At 38.8% G+C, this 20,303-nt stretch overlaps 1 protein-coding gene across 2 annotated transcripts; it reads left to right on the forward strand.

Moving 5' to 3' along the window:
* The first annotated feature begins 4,076 nt into the window (after positions 1 to 4,076).
* LOC6641136 lies at positions 4,077 to 16,994 on the forward strand. Of its 2 annotated transcripts, none has more exons than XM_047011297.1 (8): positions 4,077 to 7,400; positions 10,188 to 10,659; positions 12,086 to 12,262; positions 12,670 to 13,148; positions 13,221 to 13,624; positions 13,689 to 14,070; positions 14,146 to 15,582; positions 16,189 to 16,994. In XM_047011297.1, exons 1-8 carry the CDS (start codon positions 4,092 to 4,094, stop codon positions 16,666 to 16,668), a joined length of 7,140 nt encoding a protein of 2,379 aa, XP_046867253.1. In that variant the 5' UTR covers positions 4,077 to 4,091; the 3' UTR covers positions 16,669 to 16,994. The 2 variants fall into 2 exon arrangements, with proteins under 2 accessions (XP_046867253.1, XP_046867254.1); XM_047011298.1 differs by having other exon boundaries at positions 12,829 to 13,148.
* Positions 16,995 to 20,303: the final 3,309 nt, after the last annotated feature.

Raw genomic sequence — 20,303 nt, forward strand, 5'->3', positions numbered from 1 at the left:
CGCTCTAAGTTCCATTGTTCCCACAATTTTCCATTCATTCAGTTTGCTCACTTGTGTTCCTACTTTGTAATAAGTAACTTTGTGTCCGGAAGAAACAGAAACGAACAGCAGATACAGATACAAAGACAGAAAAAATCAAAGCCAGAGCTCCGTTTTCTTGGGGTTTGTCATCATCATCATCATCATAATCAACATCATCATCAACATCATGATCAACATTATATATACATCTAGACAAGTGTCTTGTAATGACTTTTTAGTTTATATAAATTTATGTTGACCTTACCCTATACATATCTACATATGTATCTATATCTATGCACCTCAATTGATCCTTTCAGATTAATCAATCATTCAATTAATATCTAAGGAGTTTAGATGCGTTTCAATGATATATTGAATGATCCATATATGTATATACATTCCACTATACACTAAAAATGTTTCTTTCTTCAAAATTCAAATAGATTTTAGTAAGAATCACAAGGTAAGGAAATCTTATTGATTGAGGTGGACCGTAGACATGTGCGAGAGAAAGAGAAGACACGATGTTTCACACCCAATGTAACCTTGACCTTGTAAACCCCATGAATTTTTTTATTCAATAAACATTACAAACTTGTAATGAATTTTTTATGGTTATTATAATGTTTGTTTGTTAACGATTAGTAATATTTTTTAGTCCTGGACTTTCAGTGTCATTGAATTCTAAAGAAAATTAATTTTTTTATGGTGTATTTATATCTCAATTCAGAATTATGTCAAACTTTGTGGAGAACGTTTTACGATTAAAGTAAGATTTGCTGTTTGGGCGGCATTTACTTGAAATGCGGCCCTGAATTATCGATTTGAATTAGCATTTAAAATGATATTAAAATTATCTTGAAAGTTCTTTTCTTATTTAACTCGATAATTACTGAGAATGCGGACAGTTTAACCGTTTCGTTTGACTATTATTATCAACTGTTTGGTTTTTTTTTTTTTATTTTTATCATTATCTTATATTATGAGAAAAGAACTATGTAGAAACGCATCTGCATATATGTATAAAGAGAAAGAGAGAGAGAGAGAGAGAAAGAGAGGTTTGTATAAGTTTACAGTGTTTCCAAACTGTTAAGCAAACTGAGCTTAAATATTAGACTTGAAGATTTGTCATTTAATTGTAGATTCTTAACCACTGTGCCCTACACTAGTTTAGTTAGTTGGGCTATTTTACTTCCTATTTCTAGTGCTGTTAGATGAGCACGTTTTGTCCCCTAGTTCATGGGGGAGAAGCGAGGTGAGGTGAGGAGGGGACCCCACCTATAGAATGAAAGAAATGGTGATAGTTAAATAGATGGACAAGACCCAAGTAGACATGGTCATAAAATGCGCAAGCCCAGCGCATAATTGTCGCTACCTTCCTCATCTCTTCAACATGCGATCTGTTGTTGTACCTCGAGCCTGTCATTAAATTTGTCCCCCTCCCCCTCCCCCCCCCATTCAGTTACTTGAGTTACAAGCAACTTACAACCACCAACAACAACTCAACTCATTGTCTTCAACATTGTGCGACGACGACGACGACGCGACGTTGGTTGAGTTTTTTGCGCATGTGCCTCCAGAGGCAACATCGAAGTTCGAGGTGAGGCATGGGCCGCGTTTTCATTTGAGTTTGCTCAGTCAACTTCCGTCACGAAACGCGTTCGGACGTGCGTCTTACCGAAAAGAAACCCAAAGAAATTATTTAACTAACTAAAAAAATTTCGTAAAAAAAGGTTCTTTTTTTTTTTTTGTTTTTTTTGGTTTCTGGTGGTGACTTTCTGTCTGCATTGGCGCGTAACGAAAAAGTTAACCCCCAAATAACATTTACCTTTATATCGGTATCTCTGGTTCTCGTTTCCCACTGTTCGCGTGTGTGTGTGTGTGTGTGTGTGTTTGTCCTGTGGACAGGATGCGCTTAACTGCACACCGTGCCGCACCTGTTTCATGGCCAACAACAAAAGCAGGAACAGGAACAAGTGCAGTGGCTTACAACAAAATTTCATCCAATGAATGTTTCCTTGTTGGAAATTAGGTAAATGTCTCTTTCATTTAGCTGGTTTCTTTGATAATTTATGCAAATGTTCCACAAGAATATGTGAAAATGGAAAAACCTGTTGATAAATGTTTACCCCGTTATGTTGACTATGGGAAAGCCTGATAAAAAAAACTCCCACAACGAAAAACCAATAGCAAAATGCCGGAAAGAACCTACTCAACTCTTAAGATAAAAGTAAAGGAAGTGAAAACTGATAGAGGAAACAATTCGTGAAGAAATTTATGAGACAGCGGATCGTTTAATGTTTTATTTTAAAGGATATCTTTTGTTTTTTTTTTGTAGAAATTTCAACTCAAACTGAGGTAAAACGTTTTTATCAATTGAAAAATTTCTTATGAAATATTAAAATATACTTTTTCGATATTTTGAAATTAAAGAGTCAGGGTTTGAAAGGTTTCAATTTAAATTTGAAAAACTCGAATCTGTCACTTGTACTGTAAACTATCAAGGAACTTTGCGTTATATAATCCCATAATATACCAATAAACCTTAATTTCATGAAGCCCAAATTTAACCAATTTTTTGAGTATTTCAAAAATCGATGTCTTTATTTTCAAGTTGGAATAATGTCTTTCAATCTGCATTCAAATCTCGAGCACTAGATTTTTTTTTTTTTTTACTAATTTTCGCAAAAAATATTGGTTTTTATACCCTTGCAGAGGGTATTATAAAATTGGTCAGATGTTTGTAACGCACAGAAGGAGACGTTTCCGACCCCATAAAGTATATATATTCTTGATCAGCATGAGAAGCTAAGTCGATATAGCCATGTCCGTCTGTCCGTCTGTCCGTCTGACCGTCTGTCCGTCGGTGCGTACGCGTTTTACTCAGCCATCTTAAGAGCTATCGGGATGAAATTTTTTTTGGGAGCTTTTTTTTACCCGGGTGAGATAAAGTATGAAAATCTTTGGGATCGGACCACTATATCATATAGCTCTAGAAGAAACATTTTTGCAAAAATTGGAGTATCCCCATGAAATTTACCAATATGATAGTAATAGATATAAAATCTCAGATCCCAAAATTTGAATCTGATCCGATAAATAGAACACAAGTTACAGTCAATATAAATCGGTTCAAGCGCTGCCGGCAGCGCTGCTTGCTGCCTACTACTGCCATCATCAAATCAACAGAGCACACGCATACACACACAGACGCAACGCTACATGAACTGTATGTGTATGCGTGCCGTGCTTTGCTTAGAAAATGATGGAAGAAGAAAAACTTGTGGTAAAAAGAGAAATAATATTTTGTTTGTGTATTGATGAATTGAGTTGCAGGGAAAGAAATTTCAAAAAGGAAAAATATTATTGCCAAGTATACTGCAAGGGTATATAAACTTCGGCATAGCCGAAGTTAGCTTCTTTGATATTTTTTTTTTAAAACCAATCAAAACTAAATTTTACATATCCAAGTCTTATAATAAGATGTCATTGAATTGAGATATTTTTGAAATTGGTTAGAAATTGGCCAAAATACAGTCTGAAAGAAAAAAAAGCAGGAATTTTTGTTAATTTTTAATCAATTTTCATTCATGTCATAGCTCTTCTATTAGAAGATCATATTCATATTGTCTTCTTTAATTAGCCTTGATCTTGTTTGAAATTGCATTAGAATTAGAATATACATATATATAATTTGTCATAATTTAATATTGATTTATAATACATATATAAATTGAACTAATAACCTACTCTACTCTTTCTTTATCAATGTTTATTCTCATTAAACAATTTAGAACTTAAATGATCAACAATATCAGCAGCAACAACAACAGTAAGATTTTACAATTGGACTCCATGTGGCAACGGCTATGCTCATTGTGGATATGTTAACACTGGCATTGGCAAATGGATTGGATAGAGGGGAGAGGCAATGCGGTAAAATGACAGTGTCAATGGTGAACAAAGCGCCAAGTAAACAACAACACAATGAGAATGCAAATTGTACGCATCATAGTAAAAACAATAATAGACATAATAATGCTGCAGCAGGAGCAACATCAACAGTAATGGAGGTTAACATGGGTAACGGTGGACTAGGCTCATCCAACGATGCCATCGATGTTGTTGTTGTTGGTGTTGCTGCTACTGCTGATGATAATTTGTCATGCGAGTCACGCAGCTCACGAGATGGAGTTGGCATTGCTGTTGCTGTTGCAGAGTTAAAGCAATGGGGCCAGCTGAGGGGACTAGAGCAACAGCAGGGAAGAGATGATGAGGCGTGCCAGTCAGCGACAGTTGGAGCGGATAGTAAATTGAATGGTATGCAAACAGAGGCGCGTGCGCGTGCTGAATACATCGGCAACAGCAACAACAATAACAACAAGAGTAACAGCAATAGCAAACCATCAACGGAAGTGACCACGAAATGTGAATGCGCACAAGTCGAGCATGAGAGAGTCCAGAGCCCGATTCATAGTCAGAGTCAGAGTCAGAGCCAGAGCACGAGTTTAGGCGCAAACGCAGTCCAACAACCACCCAAAGTGACAGTGGCAACAACAACAACAGCACCAGCACCACCAGAAGAGGCACTCAGCAGTGACAATGGGAGCAGCGCCTGCTCAATACCGAAAATTGTTGGTGAGCTTTTCAAAGCCAACCAATTTATAAACTCAGAAGCAATAGCAGCAGCAGTCGTAGCAGCAAGCGCAGCTGAGCAGCAGCAGCAGCAGCAGCAGCAGGAGAAGTCAACAAATTCTGGCCAAGAACAATTAGAGTTAATAAAAAAATGTGAAAATTTTGTGAAAGAAGAAGAAAAAAATCAAGTAATTGCAGGACAATATACAAAATTATACAATAAACTTGAACACGAACAGCAGCAGCAACAACAGCAGCAGCAGCAGCAGCAGCAGCAGGACAAAAACTTGAACGGCAATGAAAACTTTGACGGCGACAACGCGCAACGTACAGAAAAATTTGTGCAAAAAAAAGTAAGGCCAAACGCGTTGTCTACTCATGGGCCAAATAGAAATTTTTTTTCATATTGTGAAAATGTGCAAAGTGTTGTAGAGGAAGGAGCAGCAGGAGAAGGAGTAGAAGCAGCAATAGTAGTAGTAAACGAAAGTTGCCAATCAAAGGAGCAAGGGCAGCAAAATCCAGAGATAAGGCAAAAGGAAAAACAGTGGCTAAAAGAGAAGGAGGAGGAGGAGGAGCAGCAGCAGCAGCAGCAGCAGCAGGAGCAGAAGGAGGTGGAGGAGACGATAACGAAGGAGGCGCCATTGTCATTGCCATATTTTAGCTTAGACGGTGCTGCTCTCTTGTCTGACAATTTCGTGGCATATAATAATGCTGGTGTTGCTGGTTGGGCGAATGTTGCTAATGTTGTCCTTCCCTTGCCACAAAGTGAGCCAGTTGTTGTTGCTGACGGTTACGTGGATAACGTGAAAATTTGCAATAAAGCAGACAACAAAGCATTAGATCAGAAATTGAAATTTGAGCAACGATTAAAGCATAACGAATGCAATACCGATGACAGTAGCAACATACAACAACAACAAGAACGACAACAACAACAGCAGCAACAACAAGTAGCTTCTTCAAATGAATGTAACGAGTACGTGACAAAATTCGATCTTCAATTGAGTAAAAAACCAACGAGTGGTTATAAATACTTAAAAATTGAAGCGAGTACAAATGATAAAGAGGATACTAAGCTCATTGATTGTGATTCACTGACTGGCCCCATAACAACAACAACAACAGCAATAGGAATACCAACAACAAACGCAACGATTGAATGCATTAAAACAACAGCAACAAGCTGCAGTGATTGCGATCTTATTGATTTTGAAAACGATTCTGGCGATGACTTTGTGGCCAGTCAGCGATTGAAACGTTTGCAATATAATTTTCAGGGACGCGTGACCAACAGCAACAGCAACAACAACAGCAACAACAACAACAACAGCAGCAACAGCAGCAGCAACTTTGATTGTGTAAAGGCATTTTTAATAGAGGATATAAGCACAACAACAAAGAAACTACCCCCTCAGGCTTTAGATGCCCCACACCATAACGATAACCATAACCACCACCACCACCTGAATCCGAATCCGAATCAGAACCAGAACCTGAACTCCACCAACACCAACAACCCCGCTCAGGACAATAAATTAGTGGAAGAAGAAGGAGCCACAGCTGTAAAAGTCGAGGCCATTGTTGAAAGCTCAAGTGCAATACAATTAAATGTGAATTGTATTCAAGTCGAGCAATTGCCAAATGAAAACGAAAAAACTGTCTCGGTCTCCAGACAAACAGCTGAAGAGCTCAAGGAGCATGAGAGATTGCTGAATATAGAGCCAGAGTTGCCACAATTGCCATTGCGCTTGTGCAGTGAGAAAACGTCAATTGAAACGACAGCGACAACATTGACAGCTGCCAGCGACCAGGTGGTGATTGAAATTGAAACTAACGACGAGGACGAAGACGAGGACGTGGACGAGGACGAAGACGAGGCGACAACAATCAGAAGCGCATTTGTGCCAACGCATATAGCAAGTGAGGCCAGTATTGGGCTTAAACAAAAGGATAACAGCAGCGAGTTAAATAGAAATTTTGGCAATACGCTCAGTGAGTTTGATGTACAACGTTTCAGTGAATATTTGAAAGCAGCACGTCAACTAAAATTGGTTGATCTCAACCATAATGTTAATTTAAGTCATAATTTGAAAATCAAACAGAATCTAAATCATAATCACAATCATCATAGCCAAAGTGCCAAGCAACGAGGCAATTATCAGTGTTACGACGAGTTACTCGCCGAATTTGTTAGCGAGCAACAAGAGTACAACAACAACGATCCCGACGATAACGAATCGCCATCTGAGTCGGAGGATATAGAAAGTGACGACGCTAGTGATAACGAAAGCGCCTGCCAGTGCCATGAGTGCCTAGCCATAAGCGATAAAGACCAGAAACATAACAACACAGAGGTTAACATAAATAGTAACAACAACAACAACAACCAAAACAACAACAACAACTATTATAAGATAACAACACTTTCAACTTTAAACCCAATTACTAGCGAGCATTACAAAATGCGTGAGGTCAATGGCCAATTGCGGGGTCTATTAAAAAAACCAAATCGTCCGCCAGCAGCACGCAAAAATCGTGTAGTTTTCGATGAGACACGTAATGAGTTCTTTGAGGCGGATTATATCATTTTGATACGTGAAGATTGCGCCTACGATGAGGAGGATGAGGAGCCGTGCACCTGCGGTGAACATGAGCTGGTGCGTCTATGCTGTGAGGAGGGTTGCCAATGCAACTATGCCGTTAATGCAGGCGATGCAGCTGCCGATGGACGAACGCCACAGGTGAGTGAGTTGAATTAAAGATACTTATAAGCTCCAACGTCGACGACGACGACGACGACGACGACAAGTTGAGGAGTTGACTTCGACAGACCCCGCTCTGTCTGAGGTGGGTGGAGGTGAATCTAAGAGGATTAGTGGCTACCGAGAGAGTGAGAGTGAGAAAGAGAGTAGAAGGAGATAGGTAGCCGACAGTGCTTAGCTTTAATTTTGCACAAAAGTAGGCAACACAAATGGAACTTAAGCCCACTACTGTGACACGCACACACACACACACACACAAAAACATGGCAAAAGCTGAAGTTGGAATTAACATTCTCTAAAATAATCATGTGACTTTTAAATACCCTACATCACATACTAAACTTATATACATATTTCCCATCCTAATACAAACACTTTGGCGCACCTAGTGACCGATTTTGGCTAGAGAAATTTGTCAAACCACTAGAAATTCTTAACCAATGCCCTACAACAGCCGGTGAAATTTCCAAGTGGTTTTTAGTAATGGTTAAAATAAGAAGAAACTGTTAGAAATTACCAGCAAATATTCTAATGTTTTGAGGTCAAAATGGGGCTTGGTTAATATTTGAAATAAATTTGAACTGCTTTACCAATCAATTATGTAAATTATATTACTGTATAGAACAGTTTAATAGGTATAGTTTTAGATAGATCCTGAAATAGACATTTTTTGGGACTATAATATACCCTTTCACTTTGCACTGTATCCTGTATAAAGTCTCTCCTAACAAGAAGTTATTGCCAGTTTAAATGAAACTCTGTTTTAATCTGAATTCATTTTTAGTTAAGTGCAAAAAATGTTGCTAAGCTTTGGGGGTTTGCTTTAGTGTCCTTATGAATGCAATGTTGCCGCATTTCTTGTTAATTGCTAAAATCTTGACAGCCTTTTTCTTTTGTTATCAATGTGCAATTGGGAAACAAAAGCAAAACTCACATACTCACACACACACACACACACACACATACATATATATACACACATTTATCTATGGATATCATTTCTATAGTGGTTAGTTGTCCTGGTTCTCGTTTATCTTGCCTGTTTCCAAGGCTCCCTACCAAGTGGCAAGTCAAGTAGGAGTCACACACACACACACACACACACACACACAAATAGACATATTCAGAAAGAGAAAGGCATGGAATGATATATATAACTAACTACAAGTTTGTCTTACATTCGCCATATAGTTAGTATCTATATATATATATTGACAAGTGTGTATAAATCACTTAAAAACTTTTATACAAAATGCTTTTTCTCTTTCCATGCCAAAAAGTAACTTGAAACTGCAGCAGCAACATTGTCTTTAGTTGCATCTTATATGTACATACATATAAGTCGTATATTGTTTTATGAAATTGTGCCTTGAAGTGTGCGTTATCATGATGTACGCCTTTCATAGACATACAAGGGTAGATTAACTTTAACCAAGGGCTATGCATGGGGGCCATCTAAACTGAATTGATCACTTACAGTTCGAGCCAAAAATTAAATACAGAGAAAATCAAAGAATTTATCTTAAACTTTAACTGTGAGACGATAGTATAGCAGATTCAAAAACATTTGTAGAGACTTACTCATAAAATAAAAACATTTCGTGAAGCTCTGGATTTAAATTTTGAAACTTTGAAATGAATTTCCGCAAATTGTTTTTCAAATGATTCCAATGCCAAGGGCAAAGTGAATTTAAGTAGGTTACTAATTATTATAAATTTCATATTAACGCAAATTATAATTAAATTTAGAATTAACATTAGATATTATGAGTTTTTTTTATATACTTAAAAGGTTTTCTTTGTTTGGAATAGAATAGAATTGAAAATAGGTTTCAGTTTGTGTTATTATTTATACTACAAAAGGGTTAAACTTCTGGATCAAAAACTTAATTATTCATTTTCGCTTCATTTGGTTGTAAGTCTCAACTAGTTTTAGCGTTCATGGTCGGATTGGGGGTTCCAGGCAACCTGCTTACTCCTAATGATGTCTATGATTGACCTCTAATTGTGGTCGAAATTTATGGCAGAATCAACCATTATCATAATCTCATTTGGTTATGGTCCTCTGGTTATGTCATAGTCCGGACCTATATATAATATATATATATACATATATGCATATATTAAGGACATTTGGGGAAGTTACGTAGATGGCACCTTCTTGAGACACATATCGATCCTGAGCGCTACTCAAGCAGCGTTTAAATTTCAATTTGCTGCCACATAAACGTCACTTGAGTGCACTGCTTTTTTCTTTTTTTGTGTTTGCCAGTGTTACCCTGTGTTCTGTGTTCTGGCCTGGTCTGGTCTGCTCTGGTCTGAGAGTGGGTGGTTGGTCGGTTGCCTCTGATGCCCCATGCACTTGACTTGGCGTTGCTCAAGTATGTGCCTGGCCACCGTTCTCTCTTTAGGCCCCTTCCCACTTGTGTGTGTGTGTGTGTGTGTGTGTGAGTCTGAAGAGTTTAATATGCATTTAGTGTATGTAACAAGTTTACAGAACGCATTGCATAATGCCGACCTCTTGGTCGAACCCTTCGCCCCCCGCCCCCTGCCCCTGTTGCAATGTAATGTCTTTTGAGAAGCAGGAATGTGGTTCATCCGCTGTGAAAGTCGAAGGCCTGCATAATCTTGCCTGTAGAAATGATGTAAATCAGAATAAACTAAAAAATTATGATCTAATTTTAGAGATATGTTTGCAAAACTCTCAGCAGCAAGATTGACACATGATTCCAATACGTTTTTTCCTCCTTTTTTTTTTGATTCCAGAGCCCAAAGTATCAGCCACCTATTGAGTTTGTTGACGATGCTGCTCTCAGTCCACCCGATGGCTATAAGGATAGCAGCCTTAAAAACACACTGGGTGGTGCATTGAGTGGACATATTTTTGGGGCACAGCATTTGCAGCAGTTGCAGGTGATTCAACGTTTGCAACAGCAACGTGCGGCCATGTTGGCCGCTCGTAATAGCAACAGTCAAATACCGCCACCACCGCCACCCGTTGGAAGTGCTCAACAGCAGCAGCAGCAGCAGCAGCAGCAACAGCAACAACAACAACAGCAGCAGCAACAACAACAGCAGCAGCAGCAGGCTCAACAACACCATCAACAGCAGCAACATCATGGCACACAGCAGCAACATCATGGTGTACAGCAGCAACAGCCAGACGAGGACCTTCAGGGCGTTTGCACAGAATGTGCGGAATGCGCTGAATGCGCCGCCAAACAGTTACAAGAAGCAGGTAAGAGACAAGAGAGATAAATCTAAAAAGCCTAGGCTAAAATATATAGAAACTGATGTTGCTGATGGCCAAGTCCCTCAAAAGTTGCTCTCAATGCAATTAGTAGGCTTGGGTCAGGGCAGGGTAGTAGCTAAATGCTTTTCGTTTGCCTTTTGTATAATCTATTTATAAATTATTTATGCAAATATTTGAATAACTTTCCCAGAGAGAGAAAAAGAGAGAGAGAGAGGGAGAGGAAGGGCAAGAGAGCTGCTCTTAAGCCTCTTTGTCTGGGCTCTTTGTGGATGTTTGTACTTTAAATTGAACGCCATTTTGTGTATGTCTGTTTTTATTTGCTGCTTGTGAAATTTCTAGTTAATTTAATTCAGTAAATATACGAGCCAAGAATTCTCTAGCCAAGTTGTTAATTACCAAATCGCAAGAGCCAGCGTGAGTTTATTTTAAGTTACCTTAGAGACTGTTACATACAATGATGGATGAGCAACTGGTAGGTTACCTCGTCGGGGTCACCAAAATATTAAAGGTTAAACTGGTCGGTCGAATGAAATGGACTTTAGGGTGTGATCGAGAGATATTAGGAGAATATCAATTGATGCATTTTTAGTTCTAGTATAATAGCACAATTAAAGGGTGTGTTCATTTTGGAGTAAGGCCAAGTAAAATGGCGTGTAAATATCATCATGCCTATGAATTGTATTTGAGCTTAGTTTTGACCCAACTTGGCCTCAATGGACATTTCTTAGTAATCGACGTGTCTATTTCAACTGAAGGGTAAATATTTATTGACGAGCCCGCATGCCCACAAATGTGAGAAAGAAAATCATTGAGTCTATTGATTGATTTACGGCAACTTTACGTTTAATGACTAGAAACAAGCCAGAAAAGGACATTTGCCGAATGTAAATGGGATTGAATTGTTGGTTAGCGCGCATATATTTGCATTAATGTTGGTCATGGTTTATTGATTACCAAAAAAAAAAAAACAAACGACAACAAATGGATCGTTCTTCATTAAATGTTGCGTCTAACGAACCGCATCCAAATGGGACAAGCCCATGGGGTAGAATTCCCCTACTCTCTTTCTCTTCAAATCGATGTGCGATGTGCTCCCCGTTGTTGCTGCTGACGATCCTTCAAGCGCACTTCCGTGTTCAGTCAGTCGGTCGGTCGGACGGTCGGTCTGTTGATTACCAGCAACAGGCAATGCACAGTGACAAAAATCTGTAACCCATGTAGATATATTTTGGGGAAAACGAAAGGTTTTTTGAACTGTATGAAGATGAGATGGGATTTAGAATAGAATAAAATGGCATGAAATTATTAATGAATGGTTATAGATGATTGCTTTTGATTTTGACTAGACAAACAATAGACGAAAAAGAAAATGTATATAATTTTGTTGTTTTTGTATCTTTCACATTTACAGAATGCAGCTCCCCGCAATGCCAAGAGGATTTGACACCACTTGGTGTGCCAGCTGTGGCCATATTACCATTGCATACCAGTTCACCAGAGCGTCGCATTACCCAGAAAGAGATCATTGCCGGCGAGGAGAGGCCCAAATATGTTCTACAGTCTCAATATAAGCCAACAACTAATTCAGGTATGAAAAAGAAACCCTTAGATATAATACTTACAAATCATACTTCAGTCATTTAACCCTGAATATTTCGGCACGGCATGGCATATACTATATTTCACATGAAAGCAATTACTCAAATTTGATTCAATAGTTTTGGGAAATCAGTTTTGATCATACATTTTGATTTACTTTTTTTGTCGCCTACCTCTCATTGACATTCGAGTTGAATCAAGAAAAAAGAAAATAATGTAATGGAAGCAAATTCTAATTTAATTAAATTGTCTCAGATGAAGCTAAATCATTATTCTGTCATTAACGATCATTTCGGTCAGTCAGTCAGTCAGTCAATCAATCAATCAAACTCGCTTTCACTTCTCTCGCTCAATGCCAAAACAATTTGCTCTATTGACAAACGTGTGCGTATATAGCAGGGAAAATTAGAAAGGATAAGGAAAGTAGCAAAACTCACACCAATCCAAGTGGCGGATCTGTCTCCGTTTCCGGTTTGGGCTACAATACAGCCTTAGTTCCACACACGAGTAAAAATAAACGATTTGTTGTTGAAACTATTACCACTATGACCACAGTGACCGAGCGACGCATCATACGGGAGGCCCACGAGGATGTTACCAATGCTGGCCCAGGCTCAGCAGCGGCAGCTTCGGCTTCAGGTGATTCCCCATTGCCACCGGCATTGCCAGCCAAGGCCAGTGCCGTGGCAGCTGCAGCAGCAGCAGCAGCCGCTGCCGCCGCCGCAGCTGCTGCCGAGCAACAGCAATACGATGATGAGGATGACGATGATGATGATGAGAAACCACCTCCCATACCGCCCAAGGAGACATCACCCACGCAAATAAGTGGCATCTTGAAGGGTGGCAAACTTTGGAAACAGGATTCCATTTCCCAGGCAAGTACAGAGAGAGAGAGAGATAAAAGTTCGATCGATCGATCGATATTAATTTTCGTTTTATTTGGTTAGCAATCGGATGACCAGAACAACACCACATCAGAGGATGAGAGTGGCACTACAAAGCGTTCGGTGCGTTTTGTTACCGAGGATCAGGCCAATGCTGGCGGTGACAGTGATGTTCAATCGTTGTCCGGCGAACTGGATGATAGCGAGAATCAAATCAATGAGCTCATTCCCATCAAAAAACATTCGACACTGTTTAACAATGCTCTGCGACCCAATTCGGCTGTGCGTCAGCTCTTTCCCAGTGTATCGGCCCATCAGGCTCCAGTCTTGACCTCGGAGGCATTGCGCGCCTTCGATGAGTCCAAGCGGGCGGGCTGTTTAGTCACCCATTTGCCGGGCAGTTGTGGTGATTCGGACACTCTTCGTCGCAGCATGGAACGAAATATACTCAGGCGTTCCCTAATCAAGTGAGTGATCAATGCAAAAATGGTCATCTTCGATACACAAATCTTAAATGATTATTTTTTGCAGGAAAAAGGCTGTCAAATCGGATATTTCGCTGGAGGAGCGCATCAAGCAGTTGACATGTGACATTGATGAGGATTTGGTTGAGGAGCTGTCTTTGGCTCGTGCCGTTGATGTTGAGGATCCCGATAATAGTGAACGTGGCTCCGATGAGATGGCCCAACGGGATAGCCCAGCTGGCGAGGAAAATCCCAATCCAAGTGCCAATAACAATTTGTCGGCCCAAAAGTTCATGAATGGTGAGAAGAGTTTCTCGCCGAGCAGTTCAGTGTCCAGCTCTTCCAGTGGTTCCTCGGCCTACAAAAAAATAGCCGATATCTTTAATCGTGAGAAGAAACAGGAGAAGATAATGGAGTTGGAGGAGAATCCAATTGTTATTATACCACAGGTGAGTGTCCTGAAGGATGAAGAGTTCTGCAAATGTTCTTCAAATTCTTTCGTTTTTTTTTTTCTTGTCTATCAGGAATGTCGCTGCCCGGCTGCCCCGGATCTGGGCATGGGTATTCAAGTGCCTGTGGTCCATACACAAATCCATCGTACGCCGCCTCGCCAAACGGAGCCAAAGCGTCAGTTCCTCTCCACATTGGCCCCGTTGACCGCCTGCGTGGCCGGCAACAAGGATGATCTGTCTTCGTATTACACCTTGGCAGCCGCCGCTGCTGCCCATCAGCATGGCCATTCCCATCATGCGGCGCATTATGCAGCCGCTGCTGCGGCAGCTGACTTCAATATGGGACAATTGCTGGGAGCTGCGGCAGCTGCTGCTGCCACTGGCGACGCATCGTCGATGCCAGCTGGGATGGCCGCTCAGGCCGGACTTGCCGGATTGGCTGGCGCGGGCGGAGCAGGTGGATCGGGCGAGCAGGAGGTACGCAAAGTGGCTCCCGATGTGATTGCCGGCACACCCGGACAAGAAGCTGCTGGCCAGCAAGATGAACTGGCTGCCTTTGCCCAGGCTGAGGCCAAGCGAACCGAGCAGCTAAAGAAACGTTACACCGGAGGCGATCAGTCGCAGGTGAGCAGCGACGATGACGAACAGAATGATTATGGCTTCAATAAGCGACCCTCGGTGCGTGGCATCAAGCCCAAGTTTAGCTCCACAAACGAAATACTTGCCCAAATGCAGGAGCAACTGAGCGCCTCAATACCAACAGTGGTCAATAGTCAGCCAGTGCCACAGGCAATTAAAAGTTATGCCATGCCCAATACAGTCAAACAGAATGCCTCGAATTCGAATCCCTCGCCCCAGAATGTACCAACTCAGCAGCAGCAGCAGCAGCAGCAACAGCAACAGCAGCAGCAGCAGCAACAACAGCAACAGCAACAACAGGCTGCTGTGGTGGCTGCTCAGCAGGCTGCTGCCGCCGTCCAGCAGGCGCAACTGCAACAACAAATGGCCGCAGCCATTCAGGCCAATACCATAGCCCAACAGAAGACGGAGCAGCGCACATGGAGCTTCTACAGTGAGAGCGGGGAGCAACAACGTTTCCCAGTGGATGCAGCAACCGCTGCCGCTGCCATACAACAGACCTATTATCAAACTCTACCCGCTGGCACCATGTTCCGTCAGACGATGATCCAGCAGGGTGGAGCCACAGCCGGTGGCGATGAGGCCTCATTGTTGTATGCCGCCGCTGCCGCTGCTGCCGCCCAGAATTGCCAAAGTGTCACGGCCATTGAGCAGACCAAGCACAGCAGCAGCACCGGCAGCAGCTATAGCAGTCATTTTGCTCGCAGTCCAACACGACGACCGGAATCGCCGCCACCGTTGCGCAACTATCATCAGACAATGGTCCTTATACCGTACAATGCGGAAACCTATTCCCAGTTTGCCACCAGCAGCAGTGTCGATCCCAAATTGGCTCACATTCAGCGACAGAATATACTCGAATATCAGCAGGTGAGTCACAAGTGTTCACTCTGAGGCTTTTGCCTTTCATTTTCGCAGTACGTCTGTCTGGAGCTTAGTACGGATGCTCATTGACTAGGGAATTGGATCAGGTCCTAAGATAAAGAAAGTGTTTACAATCTGTGTCCACTTCGACTTGAGGTTCTTGGGCTTAGTCTGGGTAAAGCCCTCAAAGTATTTACTAAATTGTCTTTACGCCGAAATACCCCATTCCAAATAGAAAGAAATGTTACACCGAGCCTAAAATAAACTAGAAAAAGATGGAAGTTGTTCCAAAGCAAAAAGTAAAAACTTTGTTCTTGTACGGACTTTAATCTCAAATTGAGGAGACCAAACACAAGATCCTGCAGTATTTTGGTAGTGTATTGATCTTGAAACTCCTTCGACCAACACTTTATAAAGCCCTAAAAGTAAAAGTAAGCAAAAAGACTAACAATAAGATGTCCAAATCGTTGAAAATCAATGAAGTTGTTTTTTAATTCTTTCTCCATTTTTTGTGTAAAACAAGTCATGACTTTACACTTGAACTTTGCGTGATCTTTAGTCGCTTGGAATACTATATATCTTTCTATTTGCTTATCCTTTTCATTTACTTAGGTCACTCAACAGACAATACGTGTGCCCATTGGCTATGCGTTGCCTGGTATGCAATTGCATGTGGTTAGTGGCCGTGGCGGTGGTGCCGGTCATTATGGCCAGCATCCAAATGTGGCGCAACATCAGCATCAGCAACACCAGCAGCAACACCAACACCAACAGCAGCAGCAACAGCAGCAACAGCAGCAGCAACAGCAGCAGCAACAGCAACCACAACGTCTGTTATCGCAACATTATCAATTTGGAGCTGATGGCGGTGGTATTCCTGGTTTTAGTGAACGTGGTGTACCAGAAGGAGCTGCTGCCGTTTCTCATAGTGATTGCAATGCCATGGTATCGCCGACAACAGCAGCAGCACAGCAGCAACAGCAACAGCAACAGCAACAACAACAGCAACAACAACAGGCACAACTACAACAAGTTGCCGGCGGTGCCACCGCTCAGGCTCAGGGATCTGTTTATTATGCCATGAATGTATGACCCGCAATGGAATAGTCGTTGCCAGCGGCGGTCATTGTTGAGCGCCGCCAGTGTCAACGTGTCGAATTGTCAGCAACTTCAGTGCATTTGGGTAGCGGAGGTGGTGGTGCAGGTGGTGCAGGCGGCCTCGGTGGTTGCGGTAGATGAGCGCCAATCGCCAATCGCCAATTGTGGATAGTCTGTTTTTGTCATTCCCCCACAGCAAACAACAACAACAACAAATATTGCTCTGAGTTTATGATTTCATCGATTTCAGTTGATCCTAGCGGGCGTTCCATTTATTTATATTTTCTCTCTGTATGTGTATTGTGTATTTTAACTGTGTGTGTGTATGAATGTGTATGTATGTGTGTGTGTGTGTGTGTGTGCATGTCTGTTATAGCCCAGTTTAAAATGTTTTTGTCCCACAGTAAAGAAAAGAAAACCGAACAGAAAAAGCTAACGAAATGAAATGTATAACTATTTAAATACAAAAAAAAAAAAAAAAAACCAAACACTTTATACTAATTAGAGATGGGCATGTGATTAGTTCGTGTCACGCCCAAGAAATTGCATTCAATACTCATAGATTATGATAAATATGATATACATATATAAAAAAAAAGTTTCAATTTGTAACCAAAAATACAACCAAAAAACGAAACACAAAAAAAAAAAATCACAAAAAAAAAAAAACAAAAAAAAAAATGATTATAAAACAATTAACGAATTAACAAGATGATAATATTTTAAGTTTTCATTTCGAATGGAAAGCGAAAAAGTAACAGAAAACCGAAAATGAATACCTAAAAAAAAAATCTACTCTAAAAATCGTATGAATTTATTTGAAGCATATACTTACATAGATGCTGGGTGCTAGTTATGCAACAAACAACAAAAACAAAAAGGTTAAAAATGTTATGCAAATTGAATTTAGCAATTTAGTTTTTGTGGTTTTTGTTGTTATTCAATTGGGTTTTCCAAAAGTTTTGCTCAATGAAAAGTGCATTTGATTTACATTTTTTTTTTTTGTATGAAAAAAAAGAAAATCGAAATAAATTAAATTATATTAAATTAAATTTTAAAATTATATTTATAAACCAAATATTGTAATATTTAAATGTAGTGCAATTTGTTGCTTCAATTTGGTCTCTTTCTCTCTCTCCCCTCTCTCTCACTCACTCTCACATGCTCATAAACATCGCTCTTTCTCTCTCTCTCTCTCTCTCTTTCTCTGTCTCTGTCTAGCCAGTGAAATTCATTCATTTATAAGTCTAGCCACATAGCTCTAATCATAATTATAATAACTAATATATATATTTTTATGTATTTTTTTTGATAATTTAAAAGATTTCCTATTAATTTTTTTTTTCAAATTTATTTATAAGTGTAAAATAAATTTTGTTTTGCCCTAAAAAAAAGGGTATATATAAGCTGAAATATTGATAATGTTTGTCATTCGCTTTAAAAGGACAAACTAAATTCTTAGTTTTGTCTATATATACAGAAATAAACAACAACAAAAAATTCAGTTGAAACCCTAAAAAGTGCAATATACCGGATGTGATTCTGCATATATCATATACATATATATCTTCCATCAAAAAAGGGTTTTCTCAAAATCAAAATATATATATATATATTGTATATTTATTTACAGTTTTATTTTGATTTCTTAAGCTACAGTTTTGATTGGGTTTCATTTGTCATCATGTGCATCTCATGTAACAATTAAGTAAGAGTAAATCGAGTGCCAACAGTTGTAATCAGAAGTTCTTCTCAATAATAATGGGCAAAGTTTCGAATATCAGTCTAAATAACTGTAAAGATGTTCGCCCAATGACCATTGCATCAAACATCAAAAAGCACATACATCCATATGTACATATGTACATCGGTACATCTAGGGCATACACATATACATACATAGTAATTAACTAACTTGTAGTAAGTATTTTGTGAAGAAAGTAAAATGAATTGAAACGAATATGAGTGGCAAGCAAAAAAAAAGCAAACAAATTATATGAATATTTTCCAAATATATATAATCATTACATGCATAAATACATAACATTCACATATATATATATATATACATATTATATATATATATATTATATTTCAATTCAAATATTGTGTTAATGTCTATGAAGCAAAACTTAACAAAAAATATAATAAAAAACCAAAAAAAGAAAATGAAAAAAACGAACAAAATACTAAAAGAATGCAATAAAATACAATACAATTTCAAAAAGAAGATTTCACACGAAACGAAAGAAAAATAACAAAAAAAAAGAAGTTAGTAATACCAAGTAAATTACAACGCAATGTAATGCAGTGAGAGCGCCAAGAGTAAGAGAAAACGAGATAGCTAGAGTTTTAGAGCAGGTTAGAAAGAGAGCCAAGCGCATAACGAACTTATTGTTAGGCATATTTATCATATTTAAGCATACCAACATATATATACACATAACAACAAAAGGGACATACTAGTTTAGCATATGTACTAATGTATAGTTAAAGCCAGTGCAACAATTCAAAAGTCAAAAGTCGAAACAACAACAAAACTAAAGCCTACTTTTAGGCATTACTTGGTCAGAGCTAATACCTAGAAAAGAAAACCCCGCAGCAGAAACAAAAACAAAAAACCAAAAGAAACGCAGAGCGATTTGCATATTATAGTACATACATATATATACAAATACAAATATATATATACATACATACATATGTATATATATGTATTTATACTTAGAAACGCATTAAAAATTATATATAAACATATATATATATACATATATATATACGTGGATATATACTAGACGATTATGTAATACATAAATGGCATAAAAGCAAAAAAAAAAACCAAACCAAAGGAAACCAAAAACGAAATGCAAATTGCAAAAGAACAAAAAAAATCCGCACACAAAAAAGTGAAACTTCAATATACAATTTTGTTTGTTTAAATATCAGCTAAAGAAACAGAAATCATTTTTTTTTATATATACGCAAGAAAATATAGTGAAAATTATATGAAATGAGAAATGTATACATATATATGTATATGCAAATAAATACAAATACAAGTACATGCAAATACACATGCATATGCCTTGATCCATTCGTATGGATTGAATAAATATTTTCGATTCTCTTTTTGTCCAATACTTTCCTTTTTAAAATTCATAAAATGCGCGCGTGTGTGTGTGTGTGTTTGTGTGTATGTGTGAGTGTGTATATTTATGTATGTGTGTATGTATATACATATGTGCATGTGAGAATGTAAGTATAAATATGGCCAAGACGAGTTACAAAAATTTGCACATAAAAATGCAGAAACAAAAACAGGCAAAATTGTTGAATAACAGGCAAACCAAAAAACAAAAATATACAAACAAAACAAAAGCATAAACAAAATGAGGGAAAATGGATATATAATAAATTTAAATATATATATATATATATATAAATATATATATGACTGAGCCAACGACTCAAAAATAAATTTTAAACAAAAACAAAAATATATGAAATGTGAAAATGAAATATGTAATTGTTCTTTTTTTTGTGGAATGCCGAAAGGGGGGAAAGGGATCAAATACTCTTAAAGATATATCAGATATTTTTTGAGCCCCATTTTAAAAGAAATATGGTAA

Source organism: Drosophila willistoni (genome assembly GCF_018902025.1).
Source record: "Drosophila willistoni isolate 14030-0811.24 chromosome XL unlocalized genomic scaffold, UCI_dwil_1.1 Seg141, whole genome shotgun sequence".
Taxonomy (NCBI): Eukaryota; Metazoa; Arthropoda; class Insecta; order Diptera; family Drosophilidae; genus Drosophila; species Drosophila willistoni.

What these genes read in the sequence shown, in the direction of transcription:
- LOC6641136 (XM_047011297.1), top strand. Translation starts at nt 4,092, where the DNA reads ATGGAGGTTAACATGGGTAACGGTGGACTAGGCTCATCCAACGATGCC. An exon ending in AACAGGATTCCATTTCCCAG is followed by an intron (nt 13,149 to 13,220) that starts GCAAGTACAGAG and finishes TTATTTGGTTAG; the next exon opens with CAATCGGATGACCAGAACAA. An exon ending in ATATACTCGAATATCAGCAG is followed by an intron (nt 15,583 to 16,188) that starts GTGAGTCACAAG and finishes TCATTTACTTAG; the next exon opens with GTCACTCAACAGACAATACG.